At 40.0% G+C, this 17,204-nt stretch overlaps 1 protein-coding gene across 1 annotated transcript in view; it reads left to right on the forward strand.

Moving 5' to 3' along the window:
• The first annotated feature begins 35 nt into the window (after positions 1–35).
• The window catches only part of kcnip3a (Kv channel interacting protein 3a, calsenilin), a 65,272-nt gene continuing 48,103 nt past the window's right edge, over positions 36–17,204 (forward strand). Inside the window, exon 1 of the mRNA XM_006789918.2 lies at positions 36–145. Coding sequence (XP_006789981.1) covers positions 140–145 — 6 coding nt within the window. The 5' untranslated portion in view covers positions 36–139. The remainder of the gene's footprint in view (positions 146–17,204) is intronic.

A 17,204-nucleotide genomic window follows, 5' to 3' on the forward strand; every position in this document is an offset into this window, starting at 1 on the left:
GTGTGTGTGTGTGTGTGTGTGTGTGTGTGTGCATTCCTTTGCATCCAGAGCAGCGGCAGTCGGAGGTTGAGAGTCCGCGCAGAGAGGACACACTCTGCAAAAATCAGCTATCATTGTCGCCGTTAAAACACAGGAAAGCATGCAGGTAAGATCAACATCGAATGATTATTTTCTGTTATCGGGCATTTAAAAAAGGCGGCTTTTCTGCAGGTTGCAAAAGCAAAAACGCGTCTTAAGTTGAATTAACGCGCGGCATCTCCTCTACCGGCTACTTGTTGGCTTGATTTATATTTTAACCAATTTTTTTTTCTTTCTTCGCGGACCTTGTTGGCTCATTCCCTCTCACTTTTGCCGAAAGCTGAGTTTCGGAGTGAAGTTATGTAATTGCAGCTGTGGAAGCTGCCTGTGGAGGAGACGCTTCGCTTTTAGCGCGCAGCAGAAATCCTGCAGACAGCAAGTGTCACTTGGCATCACGTCTCCCACCGCGACTTTTGCTCCCTGTCATCAAATTCTTTTTAACGTGTGGTTTATTTATGTCATTATTAATGTGTGTGCGTGAAATAGACGTCCTTTATGTGATTCACTCGTGACTTCAAATCTGTAATAATCCTCGATTCTAACGAAAGAGTGGGATTGTGCTGGTAATTCTGCCAGTGTGTGTTTTCCTCCGTGCTGATGAATCAATTTAGGAGCTCAGACCTCAACAACAAGCAGCCTAAATCCGAGGTAATAGACTGTAAAGTGAAAGCCCAGCCTCCCCAAAGTGACTTCTACCACCTTGCAAGGCAGTGCTCATTAATTCTCCCAGAAAGAACAAGTTTCTCCCTTTATGACTGTTTTTTTTATATAGCGGGCTGGAAAACAAGGGCAACCCTGTGCAAAATATAATTTAAGAAAGGAAAGACACACATCATTCAGCAGGAGACGGGAGGCTGCAACGTGTGTAACAGTTTCAACATAAAATTCTAAATAATCTCAGACAGGAGCTGGTGGTCACACGCAAACAACTCACAAGTGCATTGAGCTCTGAGTGGTGAGATTTTGATTGGTTGGAGTACAAGCTTGAGGACAGTGCAGAGCCTCTTTGAGATTGATGATACTCATCATTGGTCACTCGGTGGGTCAATAAGTCAGTCAGTAAATTGGTCAATAAATCACATGAACATCGGATGGAGAGCTGAGGTCTGTGTGCATGGACGTATGCTTGTACACTCGTGGTTCTTTCAGTCACCATGCTGTATGTATATATGATGTTTAAGATGAAAAATACCTAATGCAGGGGCACAAAGTACAAAAAGAGAAGCAAATTCTGACATTTCATGGACAAAGCAATGCTTGGCATTTTTGTTATTTGCTCCAGTTTGGTACCTCCTGTAGGTCGACTGTTGCAGGACCTCTACCTCATCATTTTATCTCTTCTTTCTCTCTGGCTATTGACATGCAGGTGTTTGAATTAAATCACGCTGTGAGGGAGCTGGGCACCTGCTGTTTCAGTGGGTGACTCACTTCAGTTTATTATTTGCTGTAGAACGACTGCGTGATCAATATTGTTGGTAGTTGTTTTCTCATTCTGAGTCATTTTCAGCAATATCAGAGTGCCTGTTGAACGAGTGAGCCTGACATTTTTATATTTTATGCCACACTCCTCCTCAGTTTGAAAAATATTCATTTGGATAATGATAAATGTGAATTTACTCAGTGCTTTTATTCTCTCCTGCTGTTGTTTCGTCTGATTTAATGCTTGTTTGATACCTGAGTAATGTTTACTTAAAACTTCCAACGTCTGGTGTTTTAGGAAATTATCTCAGTTTTTAAAATGTCAGTAAAAAACTGAACGCAGTGACATAGTTTAAAACTTATATTTAACTAAAAATGGTATAAAGAAATTACTGAAGCTAAGAAACACTGGCTGTTTGAAAAAATAAATATGCTCAGTTTGAATTTGATTCCACCACTAAATGTTCCCAAAACTGTGAAAGCTGTAAAAAAAATCACCTGGTGGAACACTTTGTAGTTAATGCAGTTAATTAGTAAAATGACTGGCTCTATGAGAATATCCTAGAGAGGCTGAGTCTTTCACCTCTGTGGGACAGGATGCACGGGCAAGTGGTTTAGTCATTTAGGAATCACGTTTTCATTATTAAGAGGATTTGAGGATATTGTTATCGGTGGTACAGCAACAAGGCTGAAAACCAAAATAGCATGGCTGTGATCTTAAGGATCTAAGATAGTGCTGCATTTAAAACAGACATGATTCTGTGGCGGAAATTACTGCACAGGCTCAGAAACTCCTCTAAAAAGCGCTGTCAGTGCAGCTCATTGTTTCATCTACTGATGCAAATTAAAATTCAACCGTGCAAAAGGCAAAAACAAACCCAGATAGGCCCTCATTTTTGGCCCTGAGTTCATGTAAGATAGACTGAAAAAAGTGGAGAAGTGTCCTGAAAGCTGTGTGACCAACAGCAAATTTTTCCAGAATTGACTGTTTCTGAAAATCATAGACACTGAGCCCTGCAGTCTAAAGAGGAGAGCAACCATCTGGGTTATCATCAGCGTACAGTTTAAAAGCCAGAGTCTGTGTATTAGTGCACATCACACTGGCAATTGAGGATCTTTGAAGGCGCCATTAAAGCTGGGTGATGCACATTTTAGAGCAAAATATGCTGCCATTCTGACTTTTTCTTCTTTGGGAAGTCTTTGCGTATTTCAAACTAACCTACAATTCAGACCTGTCATCCAGTGAAAACATTTGGTGTTTATTCTTTTTGATTTTTACTTTTGGAATTTTAGCCTTCATTTGACAGGACAGGGCAGACAGTTAACAGGAAGGGGAAGAGCGAGGGGGAGAATGACATGCAGGAAATGGTCTGGGGCAGACTCAAACCAGGCCCAAGCAATGAGGACTTCAGCCTTTGGTACATCAGACACCAGTTCAACCAGGTGAGCTGTAGCAGCAATCCTTCTGGTGTATTATGAAACAAGCAAACAAAAAAAAGTGACAAAGGAGGCACTGAACTATTAAACAGCTAAAATCTCACATCAAACAAAAGTGGGAAAACCTTTGACTTGTCAAACTTCAAATTTTGATCTCCTCAATTTCCAAACTCTTGATGTTTTTATAAAGATGTGATGCAAGAAGAGGTGACTGCTTTTTGAAAACAAAATATTCAAAATGTGTATAAAAGAATATTTGTAGCCAACTACAAATAGTACGTGAAACGAGTATTGAGGGGTGGACTGGAACCTCATGTCTGCACATTCCTGCCAAACCTATGTTTTGTTGACCCTGTTAGCTTCCCCAACATCCTCCTTAACCACTAATATCCCCTGATTACCTTTTTAGCTCTTAAAGTAACAATGTGTAAAAACTTTAAGCAGTGAACTGAGTTCAATTTTCAATTACGTTTATTTTTCACTCCCAATTCAAGTGCAGAATCCTAGCCACTGTGGCTGTTATAGGATAAACATGTTTTAGTCAGCAAGAGAGATGTTGCCAACCAACACGTTTCTAATACCGTTAAGACTGGATCTGGAGCCGGCCCAGAGTTCTTTCCCTATCTGTAGAAGGTTGTAAGTCGGCTGTTTACCTCAGCTGTCAATGCCAGATTAAAATTGTCCACTTTTAGTTACTGTGGACGAAGATGTCAAACTTTGTGAAAGGAGTCCAATACGGGTCAGACACATTCACTTCTGAACAATGAGAGTCGTACTGAGGTGAGTTGTTCAGGATATGCTGACCTGTTGGTAGCGCTGCTGTTTTTGTCACTGTTAGCTACTATTAGCCTCTGTTAGCTGCAGTTGATGGCAATAGTGAAAAGCTCTTTTAAGTAGCTGTAACACTGCTGGAATCTGATGTTTAGTGAATAAACACTCAGATGTGACGGTTTAAAATAAAAATAGCATTTTTAGGACACTCAAGACTAACATTAGCTGGCTCTCTGATGATAAAATGTACATGTGAACCTTCAAATCTTGAGTCTGAGCTTGCAGGCACAAATTTAAATGTCCATACATGGTATGTGAACACCTACAACCTGTCTTCTTCTCCACCTTTGGTGTGTGTCGCTAGCAGTGTTGGGACTAACGCGTTATTAAGTAACGCGTTACAGTAACTACGTTATTATTGTGGTAACGAGCACGGTAACTAGTTATTATGCCAAAATCAGGAACGCGTTAGTCGTTACTGGGATTTAGATAGGGTCGTTACTCGTTACTTCGTGTGGTGGCTATCGCGGAGCTTCCACAGATTCTGTAACATTGGCAAGTGGTGGAGGCCAGCAGGTGGATGAGGGAAAGGGGACGCAGAAGGAAAAGAGACCCGAGGCGGCCGCCGGTTCAACATGACGGAGTTTCTATACAGCTGGGTGGGTGCTATGAAGTTAATGTTGAACTTTATTTTGTTCATAAGTTATTAGAGTTGCCAACCGTCCCGTCTGGTATTCAGAGAAAATATTAGGCGTTTCTTATTGAGGTGAAAAGGAACAGTTTGTCCCGTAATTCGGCTACAATGAAAAAGGCACAAAGCTGGAGTTATTCTGTGTCTTTGCTGCACAGCTGCCTCTTCTTCTTTCATTCTCCCCCCTCCCTCTCCCGTTTCTACTTCAATCATGAAAACTGATCAATGATCAGCTGATCGGCTCTCTTGTTTGTTTATCGCCCACTTTGCGCCAGAAAGAGGAAACCAGCCGATGTTTAAACAACAGCAGCACGTTTAAGCTTGATCAGCTGTTGTTAGAATTTATTTAATATTAATTTCTAGTATCAGCTGATGTTTGCTGGAGCCACAGCTGCAAAAAAGCTGCTGGTCATGATATCGGTTTGGTTATCTGGTGAGAGGGAAACATGAAGATGAAACCAGGAGACGTCCTTACTGAATCATCAGAGCTGAACAGGTGATGGAGAAACAGGTTTACCTTTTAGGTGACATGAATGAGTTGAAGTGAAGTTATGAACTGTTTCTGAGAGACAAATAACCCCAGGATCCCTTTTAGGTAGCTGACAGCTGGTAACTGTGCAGGTGCAGATCTTGCAAAGTTTTGCCAGGGGGACCAGGTAGGGCATTAACAGGGAGAGGTGGGCAGAAAGAAATACTTTTCTTTCTTATTCTCATTTAAAATGTGTAGCTTTTAAAAAATAATTATCTGAATCTTACAACAAACGATTGATAGATTGATGCATATATACCATCAAAACAGTGTACATCACTGTCACAACAGCGTTTGTTTTCATTCAAAGGCTTTATGATTTTTCCTATAATGGTGAGCCAGTCTCTAGTCAAAATGCCCAGGCCGATTTTTTGTCCCCGTCCAGCCCTGTATGCTGCTCATCTGCAGTCTGGTGTTACCTACATCTTCCTATTCAGAAGGCAGAATTTCCGAGTTCTGAGTACAATCAAAGCACCCCGACTGCAGTTTTTGTGTTGGATGTAAAAGGCGCACATGACGCTGTGACATAGGCTAGAATCATAGCAGCAGTCATTGACGGTCCAGGCGTGGGATTTCTCTCGTGGAAATATGCACATTATCTTTTCCTTTCTATTGGTAGGTGGCACAGTGCACTTGTGGCAAGTAAGGAAGCTAGAAGACTGGCAAAGTTATGGAAGCAACACATTAACAAGAGAATCCTGAGTAAAACCAAAGTTACTTTCCCTAGTAACTAGTTACTTTGAAAGTAACGAGTAACTTGAAGTAACTGAGTTACTTTTGATAGAAGTAACTAGTAATGTAACTAAGTTACTATTTTAAAGTAACTTACCCAACACTGGTGGCTAGAGACCCATCACAGATAGAAATAGATAGAGATGTATGCCATATTGTATTGTATGTATGAGGCTTGTTTCCTGTCACTGAAAATACTTTTTTTCTGTTAGTCAGTCTTAGACTAACCCTAAATCTAACCCTAATTTCAAGTTAGCCAAAATATCAAAATAATAATGCAAAAATTTGAGTTATGAATGGCAAAAAATGTTTGTTTGTTTGTTTGTTTGTTTGTTTGAATTGCAGAAACTTCCATAGGTCTGGGATGGAAAACAGCCCGCAGTCATACTTCTCCCTGTTATAAGAGTTTTTATTTAAATCTTTCTACTACTGTACTGCAAGTAAAGACCACAAAACAAGTATTTTATAGTGGAATTTTGCTTTAGGGGAGTGTACCCATCATAGCTATTACACACATAAGCCTGCAAGATGAGTGAATCTGTGGTAGACAGGCTGACGGCAACACACCCACCCTCACCCTCATGCTGCACCTGATACCTGTTCAATAGGTGGGGTGATTGGAAGTTGTAGACTCATTAAATAATTTACCAGGTCCGGTAACTGTATCCGTTGAAGTGGGAACAGGGATGGGCACCGCACAGTTCTGATCAAACTTCATCAGCAAACACAAAACAGAGCTTCTGAAAAACAACAGAAAACTTTTAGCTCACCAAGGTCAAGTTGTTTTGTTTTGTTTTTCCAAAGTCTTCCATTTATCTTATGATTACCATAGCTTATATTACCAGGAAGCTACACACACACACACACACACACGCACAGAGCCAACTTCATATTACCAAGCAAAACGGAGTATTATTGACCTAAAAGGGTAAAAATGCAGTGAGGTGCAAAGATGCTGCTGAAGAATATCAATCACTGATCAGTATGTGTCGTTATTATCGGCCAGTATTTTTATTGACCTGTCCGGAGAAGAATGAAGCAATGTGATATGTTTGGGACTGACTGAAGTGTGTGTGTGTGTGTGTGTGTGTGTGTGTGTGTGTGTGTGTGTGTGTGTGTGTGTGTGTGTGTGTGTGTGTGTGTGTGTGTGTAGGAGGCGGGGCTGATAATTGAAACATGTCTCTACTGTAGCTCTGAGCCTCCCCAGAGTATTAATTCTTTCACCACATGCAGGCTCACACATCAATATAAGTCTCACTCTTGCTCTTCTCTGACACACACACACACACACACACACACACACACACACACACACACGTGCGCACACAAACACACACAGCATGCAGTCCATATGGATGTGCTATCCTCCCACAGACACAATGATTCGCTTTGACAGCGTTTAGGACACAAATAGTATCAGCTGTCGACCATCAGCCTGTTTTCATATTTCATATTTTCGTCATCATGCTGCTGGCTTCACATTTAGAGCCGCACTGTGCCACATGGCAACAACATATACAGTAATGCAGATATTTTCTGTCTGCTTACAGTAAAGGTTACAGCTCTGCTTGCTACCTTCTGCAGAAATCTGAGAACAGAATTGGGCTCATTGTCAAAGCTTTATCACTTTATCACCTATTTATTTGATTCAGATGCTGTATATGCAGTTGGGTGTGTGATTTAATTTATCTGGCAAATGACTTTACAAAGAGAAGGAGAGGTATTGCATACATAGTTGACAGGATCTCATCGAACAAAGAGACAGAAGCTAGAAGGAAACAAACCAGTCAAGAAGAAGATGAACTAATATAAATGTACCAATCATTATCATCCTCTGTAATGACACATATGAGGGTTTTCTGATCTCTTGTCACTGCTGGCAACACAACAATTGCTGTCTGTGCTTTACAAAATCAATACATTGGCTGTATCAATATTTGACTGTTACGTAACTGTGCAGTGCATTTCCACCATTATAACTGTGCCTTCATTAGGTTTAGACCCAATCAAAAATGAAGACATTTTTAAAATAATTAATGGTGGAAAAATGGTAAAAGTAATTAATCAACTTGCAAAAACATCACTTTTAATTTTGGATATTAATGTCAGAGAGAGGATATCAATATGATAATTTCAGGCATACACTGTCCCTATGGGTATAGCAGCCTGTCAAACCTCCCGCTCTGTTTGGTAGGCTCAGCCACTCAGAAGAGACTTGGTTTAAGCTGAGGGTTGGCTTAAAAGGGGGAGGAGCTAAATAAAAAAAGCATATTTCAGACTGCTCAGAATCCCAGTATGAGATAAGTAAGGCTACTCCTGTTTGCTGGAGAAAAAGAATTGAGGTCTGTCCATCAGAGTGTCCACGTCACACTCTTTTTTTGAAGTCACGCTGACCTCCTGGGGCTACTATTTTGGCTGATTGTCCACGTGGAGTTCTGAGCTGACAAAACGCATCTGTATCATTGCAGCTTTACTTTGGCCGTCTCGCTGTGCTTCCTCCCATTTGGCTGTGTTTTCAGCATGGTGTCCTGATGCGTCCATCTGTCTTTGTTATTACGAATGGTGTCCTGATGTGTTGTTTGACGGCGTTGTTATGAGCATAATTTCGGCACAGCGGCACTGTGGCAGCCACGTGACTAAAAACTGAAATTTGACATCTTTGCCAGTTAAATTTAAAAACGTTAGTGACATGGAACAATGCCCTGTTTTTTCTTTTGGTGGTAAAACAGAGAGAGGAAATAAAGACAAGGAGTGTGCAGTTTGTAGTCATTTAAGGATGTAAAGCTGCATGAATGTACATTAACATGATTAGATGACATGTGTACTATGGGCTCTTAGCAACAAAACCATAAGAAATCACTACCAAGCTCTGCATGATGCCCCTTCATCTCTGTGGAGCTCCTCCTGCTATATTTGTGTTACAGATGCAGTTTTGCAATTTTGGTCAAATCTCACCAGTAACATGGTTTCTAGCTACAAAAATCCCTGATAAAATCAACCAATCAACCAAAATCACTTCCTGCTTAGCATCAAACCAGCTGGTGGACTTGATGAAGCATTTAGCAGCCGAGGAGCTATATTAAGTTGTATATTAAGAAATTCCTCTCCACAAAGATGGAGGACTCTCAAGAAACATATTTGGTATGGATCAGATGTTTAGCTCCTACTTTGCTCATAAGGCAGCTTCATTTTTTCTTTTCATTAGACCAATCCCTCGTCTCTTTTAAACTTCACATTCTATTGTTTGTAAGGATCTGCTGGTTCCTGATCCTCATGGCAGTTTTAGTTTTGCCGTGCTGAACACAGAGGGTGTTATCCAAGAGTTTTCTCCAGCTGACTTCTTGTCATTTAGATGTTTTAAATAAGAAGAATTTTCCTTTATTTCATTTCTTTTAAAAGGACAAGCACAATCTTTTCATTTTTCTGCTGCCAGTGATGTCATAACTCCAGGTGTTTCCTATTTTAGAGCCAGTCTGTGCCATGTTATTTGTCAACACACTGTGCCAACAAAATGAACCAACTCCCCGTGAAGCTGCGTTGTTCTCATGCTGCTTCACAAATGCAAGGCAGAGATTTAAGAGCATCTCACTCTGCTGGAAGCCTGGATGGGTTATGTGCGAGGGTTTAACAAGTATTCACTGTACTTCTCCCTTTGTGCTGTCAGTCCTTGTCACCACGCTCCTCCTTCTGCCTGCTCGCCTTATCTCCCTGCATATGCAAGCACACATGGGGATGCAGAGGCTGAGTCTGCCTTCCCTTCTGTTTAGATCCCAGCTGGTATCTCTGCTTCACCTGGAGAGGAGCATGGTGACAGGTGACATTATGTGTGTGAGGGGGAGGAGGGGGAGGTGCCCCTGCAGGTGGGAGAGAGATGGAGAAGGAGTGATTGACTGTGAAATAAATTTGAAGGAATGAAGAGGTGACGAGATGGAGCGATTGAGAACAGATTTGTGCAGACATCCAGGGAGAGGAGACACAATAAATATTAAAATGAGGGGCTAATGAAATGACTGTTGTTTTCCCATTGTGGATGTGTTGGTGTATGTGTGCATACGCTCAGTTTCATTCTGTCTAAAATCAGGTTAAGGCTTTGAGTTGCAGCCCTGTGGATCAATTAGATCTCCTCAGAGTTCTACAAAGGAATGCTTAACAATAAATAGGACAGAGAAATATAACTTGGGAGACAATAAATGTTTGTGTTGTAGTAGTTAGGATGAAAACAGAAGAAATATCATAATTTTTTTTAAATTTTCTCCCTTTTTCCCCCTGGTTCCAGTAGAACCAGTCTGGGAACTTCTCAACCAGTGCTTTGTGGTTCCCAGGTTAGCCAGTGGATACCTTTTTAAAACGTTGCTGTCTACAGGGTCTGTTTCCATGCAACTGTTTGTAGAGATTAAGCTGAAATGACTGCACACTAAGCTGGTGTTTCCAAACTTGCACGACAGATGTGTATTTTACAACAACAGTAGCTGATTAAATACAATTTAAATGGCATTCAGTTAACAGAGGGAGCAGAATTTGAAGGAATTAATGTTGCACTTGCTTAATGGTCCAATTGCCAACCACCATAATGGTTACTCTGTGGCATTATCCAGCTTTTCTGTAAGAAGAGAGAGAGAGGAAAAGGAGAGGACTGAATCATGTAACCTTGTTCACAAACAATTATGGCTTATCCAGCCATTTTCTTCTGCTTATCCAGTTCAGGGTCATGGGGGCTGGTGTACGTCCCGGCTTGTCAGATGGTGCATAAAAAGTCCCTAATGCAGACCCCTGACACAAACCTTGATAAAACAAAAAAGAGAGAGAGAAATTATTCAGTTGGAGTATGAAGTACATGAAAATCCAGAACAGAAATTCAACTGAATCTAAAGGTCTTAAAAGACAAACAAAAACAAAGGCGCAGAGACAGAGCAAATAGGGAAAACAAACAGGCTGAGAGCACAGGCAATATGTCAGGAACATCATATAAACTTCTCAAAAAATTAAAGGAACACTTTAAAAACACATCAGATCTCAATGTGAAAAAGAATCATTCTGGATATATATATACTGATATGGATTGGGTAATGTGTTAGGAATGAACGGATGCTACATCGTTTGATGCAAATGAAAATTATCAGCCTACAAAGATGCCCCAAAAAATCAAAGTGAAAAAGTGATGTGGCAGTTCAGTAGTTTGTATGAACTTACATGTTTGTATGCATCCTTGACAATGTCAGGGCATGCTCCTAATGATACGACAGAGGGTGTTTTGGGAATCTCCTCCCAGATCTGGACCAGGGCATCACTGAGCTTCTTTACATGCTGAGGTGCAACCTGGTGGCATCAGATGGATTAAAACATAATGTCCCAGAGGTGTTCTGCACCTAATGGCAGTCAGGGCATCATTGCCTAGCTTGTAGAAGTCTGTGTGTCCATCCAAGGATATGCCTCTCCAGACCATCATTGACCCACAACCAAACTGGTTGTGAAGAACAATGTTACAGGGAGCATAACGTTCTTCACAGCTTCTCCAGACCCTTTAACATTAGTTACATGTGCTCTTGAACTTGTTTATGTGTGAAAAGCACAGGGCACTTGTGCTAGTCCTCAGGCCACCCTGAGGAGACCATTGTTTGGTCAGAGACTTTCCCACCAGTGGGCTGCGGGAGGTCATTTTGTTGGCTTTTCCTCCTTATAGAGAGGAGCAGATACTGACTCTGCTGATGGGTAATAACCTTCAGCTCTCCTAAAGTAACTATCTCCTGGAATCGCCTCCATGCTCTTGAGACTGTGGTGGGAGACAGTAAATCTTGGTGAGAGTGGAGGCACCTAGGAAACTAGACACAGCTGAACTAAATCAGATAACGAGACATGGAAAACTAAAACTAAAACGTGGCATAAGAGACAAATAAAACAGGAAGTAACATAACATAGAAATGAAGCCTTAACAACCAGATACAATGAGTCATTAAGTGATTAACTAAAGCAATGAAGCTAAACCAAGTGATTCTAACTCTAACAAGAACTGAAGACTAAACGCAGTGACAATAAACCTGATACAACATGAAGGTACAGATACCAAGGAATGAAAAAACCCTGTAATACTAATCAACAGGAAATAACTAGAAATTAACACAAGAAATAATAAGCAGAAGTCAAAACAAAGGAAAACTAAAACCTGATTGAGACTGACACTTACAGAAGTAAAGAAAACCTGAAGTGTAAGAGCTCCAAGCAACAAAAACCAGAAAACCATAATCAAACAGAATTTTTAATACTTAACCAGAAAGTCTCAACAAACCCAAACGGTGGGTTCAAAACCACAGGACAATGAAACAGCCATCATAAGGGAAAAGGTGGCATAGAGCCTGGACAGGCTTGCAGTCAGTTGCAAGGCTGAACGACAGAGACAAACACTCACAGCCAATTAAACCAACGTGCGAACTGAAGCTTTTGTGCTTGCAATTGTGCAATGAACGGATATCGCTGGTTATAGCATACATTATTTACACTATGTGGTGTTCCCTGTTTACTAATGCTGTCTGCAGTGTAGATCCAATTATTTTCAGATTACTTCCTTACTTTAGATTTAATAACCTGAAAAAATATTAAAGTTTTCTTTTACTTGTAAACTTGTGTGCACAAGATAAGGAAAAAATGATAAAGAGCTATTTAACTCTAGTGTAGAGTAACCCTATACATTTACTATTGCTTATAATGAAACAGTCCCCCACTAAAAGGGGAGAGCTTCTATCACTATTCATACATGCTAATGTTTGTAGCTTATATAAGAGTACACGCACACATACACACACTGGCTTCTACTCTTGTGTGTTTAAAATGGCAGAAAATGACACAGTCCTCCAAACTCTTTATAATGAGGTATCACTCCTAAATCACTTTCAGATTATCCTCAGAACAAAACTTCGCACACCAGCTGTATCTGGCTAATCTGATTGTTTCTGTGCAGGTGGAGGGTTTCAGTGAACTCTGAAAGTGCAGTATCACTGAGCTGCAGCATAGCTGGTTGTTATTCTGTAGGTGTGACGGTTATATGTGGAGGTGTTTGCTGGTTTAACTCTCCCTGTGGGGACGTTTACACAGTCACATGGTGCGGTTGTGTCTTGCCTATGGGCACAGAAAGCAACATAAATCATTGATTTTTTTTTCAGGCGAGATTTTAGGGTTATGGTTAAACACCACAACACAACTGGACAACATTTAACTCTTTAAGAACGACAATATGAAAATATTTTTGCTGTATCTTGAATGGGTTCGGCCTCATTTATACTTCTTTTCTAAAAACAGTGTAAGCCATTATAAGAAACTAACACAACATCAGTAACAGCCGTAGCAGCAGTCTCGCTGAAATTGGTGTGAGTGAATGTAGTGTCCATCAAAGTCACACAAACACAACTGTGTATAGACATTGTGGTCTTGGTCTATTTATAGTCTGCACACCCTCTATATCGTCTTCTGTAGATGTGCTTCGAATGCACGTCAATGGTCTCAGTACAGACTGTATATACAGTCCTGTGAAAAAATAATTGTCCCCTTCCTGATTACTTTTTTTTCTATGTTTGCCACACTCAAATTTTTCAGATTATCAAATAATTTTTGATATAAAGCAAAAATAAGCTTAGCAAATTTAAAGAAATGCAGTTTTACATGAAGAAAGCTAACACAAAAATCTTGGAGATCATCATGATGTTTTTTGGCAAATGTGAGACGAGCCTTTGTGGGGTTTTTTCATCAGGAGTGGTTCATCCATGGACATCATTTTTGCTAAGTCTCTTTTTTATTGTTGAACCTTAACTGAAGCAAGTGATGCCTGCAGTTCTTTAGATCTTCTGGGTTCTTCTGAGACCTCCTGGATGAGTCGCTGATGCGCTCTAATTTTGGTCACACCTGGGATGATTCACCACTGTTACAATTTTTCTCGCTTTGAGGATAATGGTTCTCACTGGAGTTCACTGGAGTCCCAAAGCCTTAGAAATGGCTTTGTAACCCTTTCTAGACTGATAAATGTCAGTGACTTTGTTTCTCAACTGTTTTTCAGATCATGGCATGATGTGCTGTTTTTGTGATCTTTTAACCCACTTCACTGTATCAGACAGGTTTTGTTTAAGAGGTTTCTTGATCTAGCAGATCTGACAGTAATCAGGTCTGAGTGTGACTAGTGAAACTGATCTTAGCTTTCCCAAAAAATTGGGTTCAGGATTTAAAAAGGGGTGCAAGAAACTTTACCTTTTCACATAGGGGGAGGTAGACTTGGATAGCTTTTTATTTCCTTAATAAATAGAATTTTTATAAACTGGATATAACATTCTGAAACATTTACATTTGACAAATATGCAAAAAAACAAAAACAAAAAACATTGTCAGGTCTCATTGTGATGTTTTAGCTGTGTTTTAGGTGTCACCATCTTCTCCACCCCTGTCAGATCCGATCTGGCAGAGCTCGGGTGGCTCTGCATGCCCAAGCTAGTTCAACCCAACGCACACCCTGCTTTCTCATCTGTTTGCCTCTAAGGGGGACTTTAATTTGTAAAAACGAACATCATGCTGTATTCAGTAAGACTTAAAAGTACATTTTCTCTGTAAGCTTCTTTACAATCTGACTTCATTTTGCAGCCAGAGGAGTTATCCCCTGTTGGCCATTAGAAAAAACGGCATGTTTAAATTCATGCTGACCTTGAAGAAGCGGCAGAGGAGCACAGATGAACTCTGCTGGCTAAGTTTGAGTCACACTGACACAAAGAGTCAGAGAGAGAGTGAGAGAAAGTGAATCTGCTGTGGCCTCGTTAATCACTCATAAATTATTAATGGAAATTCCCATCCGCTGTTATAGCATTGCAAGGATACACCGCTCTCTCTGTCTCAGACCTCTTTCCATCACTTTTACTTTCATTTTTTTTTCATATTGCTGTGTTTTCACAGAGTCATGAGCTTCTTTAAGCCATTCTCCCAGAATGACTTCACTCTCAAATGTCCTTCTCAGGTATTCTAACATAATTTATAACACGACTGCCCAACATTTAACTCCTTAAGACTTCCTGCATGAAAATACTTCTGCTGTATCTTGAATGGCATCGGCCCCACTTATACATCTTTTCTACACATAGTGTAAGCCATCTTCATAAACCAATAAAACACAAATAATGTCAACAACAGTGCCTTAAATCACAGTGAGAGTGTGCATGTTTTCTCACCTTTTCTGTTGTCTGTAGGGGCTCGTAATTGTTGAATCATTATGTGTTGTGCACTATTTTCACACTAAGAATCCAAGAATAAAACGCTTTTAGGCTTTTAGTCTTTTTAACAAAAATAGGGAAGAAATGATTTGGTTAAAATGTGTGAAAAGAGAAGGGAAAGTGATTTGCAAATATCTACTACAAATAAATTAAAGCTGCTCTCACTTACTGCGACAATCTCACAGGGATTCATTACTAAAGCCTGCAGCTCTTTTAGCATCACTGAACTGATTTCTTCTACCCGTAATTTTCCTTTATGATTCAGTTTTGCTCTGCTTGCCATAAGCAATTTTTAATTTTTTTACTTAATCTGTCATATTTGTTGTGAAGATGAAGACCCAAATGCAGACACTCAGGCACTGTCAGTCAAGCTGACTGTGCAGCAGGCATGAGTAGGATGCAAATGCAAGAATTGAAAACAGTAAACTAAAAGCGCTTTTATTTAACCTAAACTGGATACAAAAATAATACAAGGTGGAAAAAAAACAAATCTAAACATACTTCAAGGTAGGACAAAACCACTAGGGACAACACAACAGGAACAAAGGGCAATATATATATACACACCAGGCATTACCTGAAAAAGGGAATACACTGAAGAAAATCTGACTATTGAGACAAGGGGAAGTAAAACTAAGCACAATACACGAGACAAGGGCCTATCAAAATAAAACAGGAAGTAACAATCACTGAGGCCGGGACTAAGACATATGAACCTGACACTTAGGAATATAAATAAATTGGGAATCAAAAGATATTTCAAATAAACAAAAATATCCAACAGATAGAGGACTGTGACATAACTTTTATTTAATAATATATACATCCACATTGTTCTTGCCAAGACAGACACCAATAGTATTAATGGTAGTTGTATTAAAAAAAACACAGATACATAGTGAAAAACAGTGAATATAAAAAGTAAAATACAACACAAATAACCAACCTTTTTGACTTTCAGTGCCAATTATGACTAAAAGAACAGTAAAGGTCATTGTGTTGGCCATTTTAAGCCCAGAGTAACTGGCTCTAGGTTATTTAAAATCCCCATAAATTAATTTAGTGAGCTGATTTTGTTGCAGATTCTGAAAGCAAGCTACTAATTTAAAAGCTCTTTTGTTAAAGTTCAGTGCAAACTTTCAGGACAGACAGCAGGAATGAATCTTAGGCAGTGACGGCCCACAATTTTTTCATTAATCTAATGGATTAAGAAAGGAGCAAGGCAAGAAATCCCTTCTAAATAATAATGTAGCAGTGGTTTAGTCTATGACATGGTGGTGGTCAGAGGGCCCGGTGGCGCCAGTGTCCGGCAGCCTCGCCTCTGTCAGTGCGCCCCAGGGCAGCTGTGGCTACAATGTAGCTTGCCATCACCAGTGTGTGAATGTGTGTGTGAATGGGTGAATGACTGAATGTAGTGTAAAGCGCTTTGGGGTCCTTAGGGACTGAGTAAAGCGCTATACAAATGCAGGCCATTTACCATTTACCATGAATATACCAGACCAACCGACCCCAGCATACAACGTTCGGTGGAGTTTGGAATAAGCCCCAGTGGAGACGGTATTAAGCGTATCTATGCACTGTGAAGATACGTGCATATAAATCACGTCACTATAAATGAGCACTGACATATGAGTAGAGGCTGAAAGTCTATTTCTTTCCTAACGGGACAGAAAGGACAGTTTCAGTTTAAGTTTTTGACAGCAGTTAATAAATGTTAGTTGTAAAAGGCAGCGAGCCATCAATTATTATTCCCAAGTACTTATACTGCAACACTAACTCTTGGAGTGGACTGTAGCGAAACACGAGATGTTTAGTGGTTTCACATTTCAAATTTGTCACCATTTAAACAAATGTGCTGTACGTCATTAAAAGCAACAGGACCATGCAGCCATAACCATTTTAAGCAATAGCAGATGTTTTTGACTAGTATACATTTTTAAAAGCCAAATTCATGTTACATTTTCACTCTAAAATAGCATAGCAACTACCTGTCGAGGAAAGCAAAGCAATTATAAGCCTAACAGTCTGATAATTCCCTCATTAGTTTGTCAGTTAAGATAAATAAACAAAGAAAATAGAGGAAATGAAGCTGTGCTAAAATAAGGTAAATATATTGGACTTAGACTCGACAGGTGGCCAGAAATAAAACACCAAATTAATGCTAATGCTGATCCGTGTTTGCTGACAGTGTAAACATTGCTTGCTGACACAGCTCCCTGATTCGTTCTCCATACACAGTGTTGTGTTTACAGCCTGCATGGCTGTTCCAAGTGACCAAAACTCTACTAATACTGCTCAAGAAGTAGAAAAT

This window comes from Neolamprologus brichardi, chromosome 12 (assembly GCF_056152115.1).
Source record: "Neolamprologus brichardi isolate AB-2024 chromosome 12, ASM5615211v1, whole genome shotgun sequence".
NCBI classification, from domain to species: domain Eukaryota; kingdom Metazoa; phylum Chordata; class Actinopteri; order Cichliformes; family Cichlidae; genus Neolamprologus; species Neolamprologus brichardi.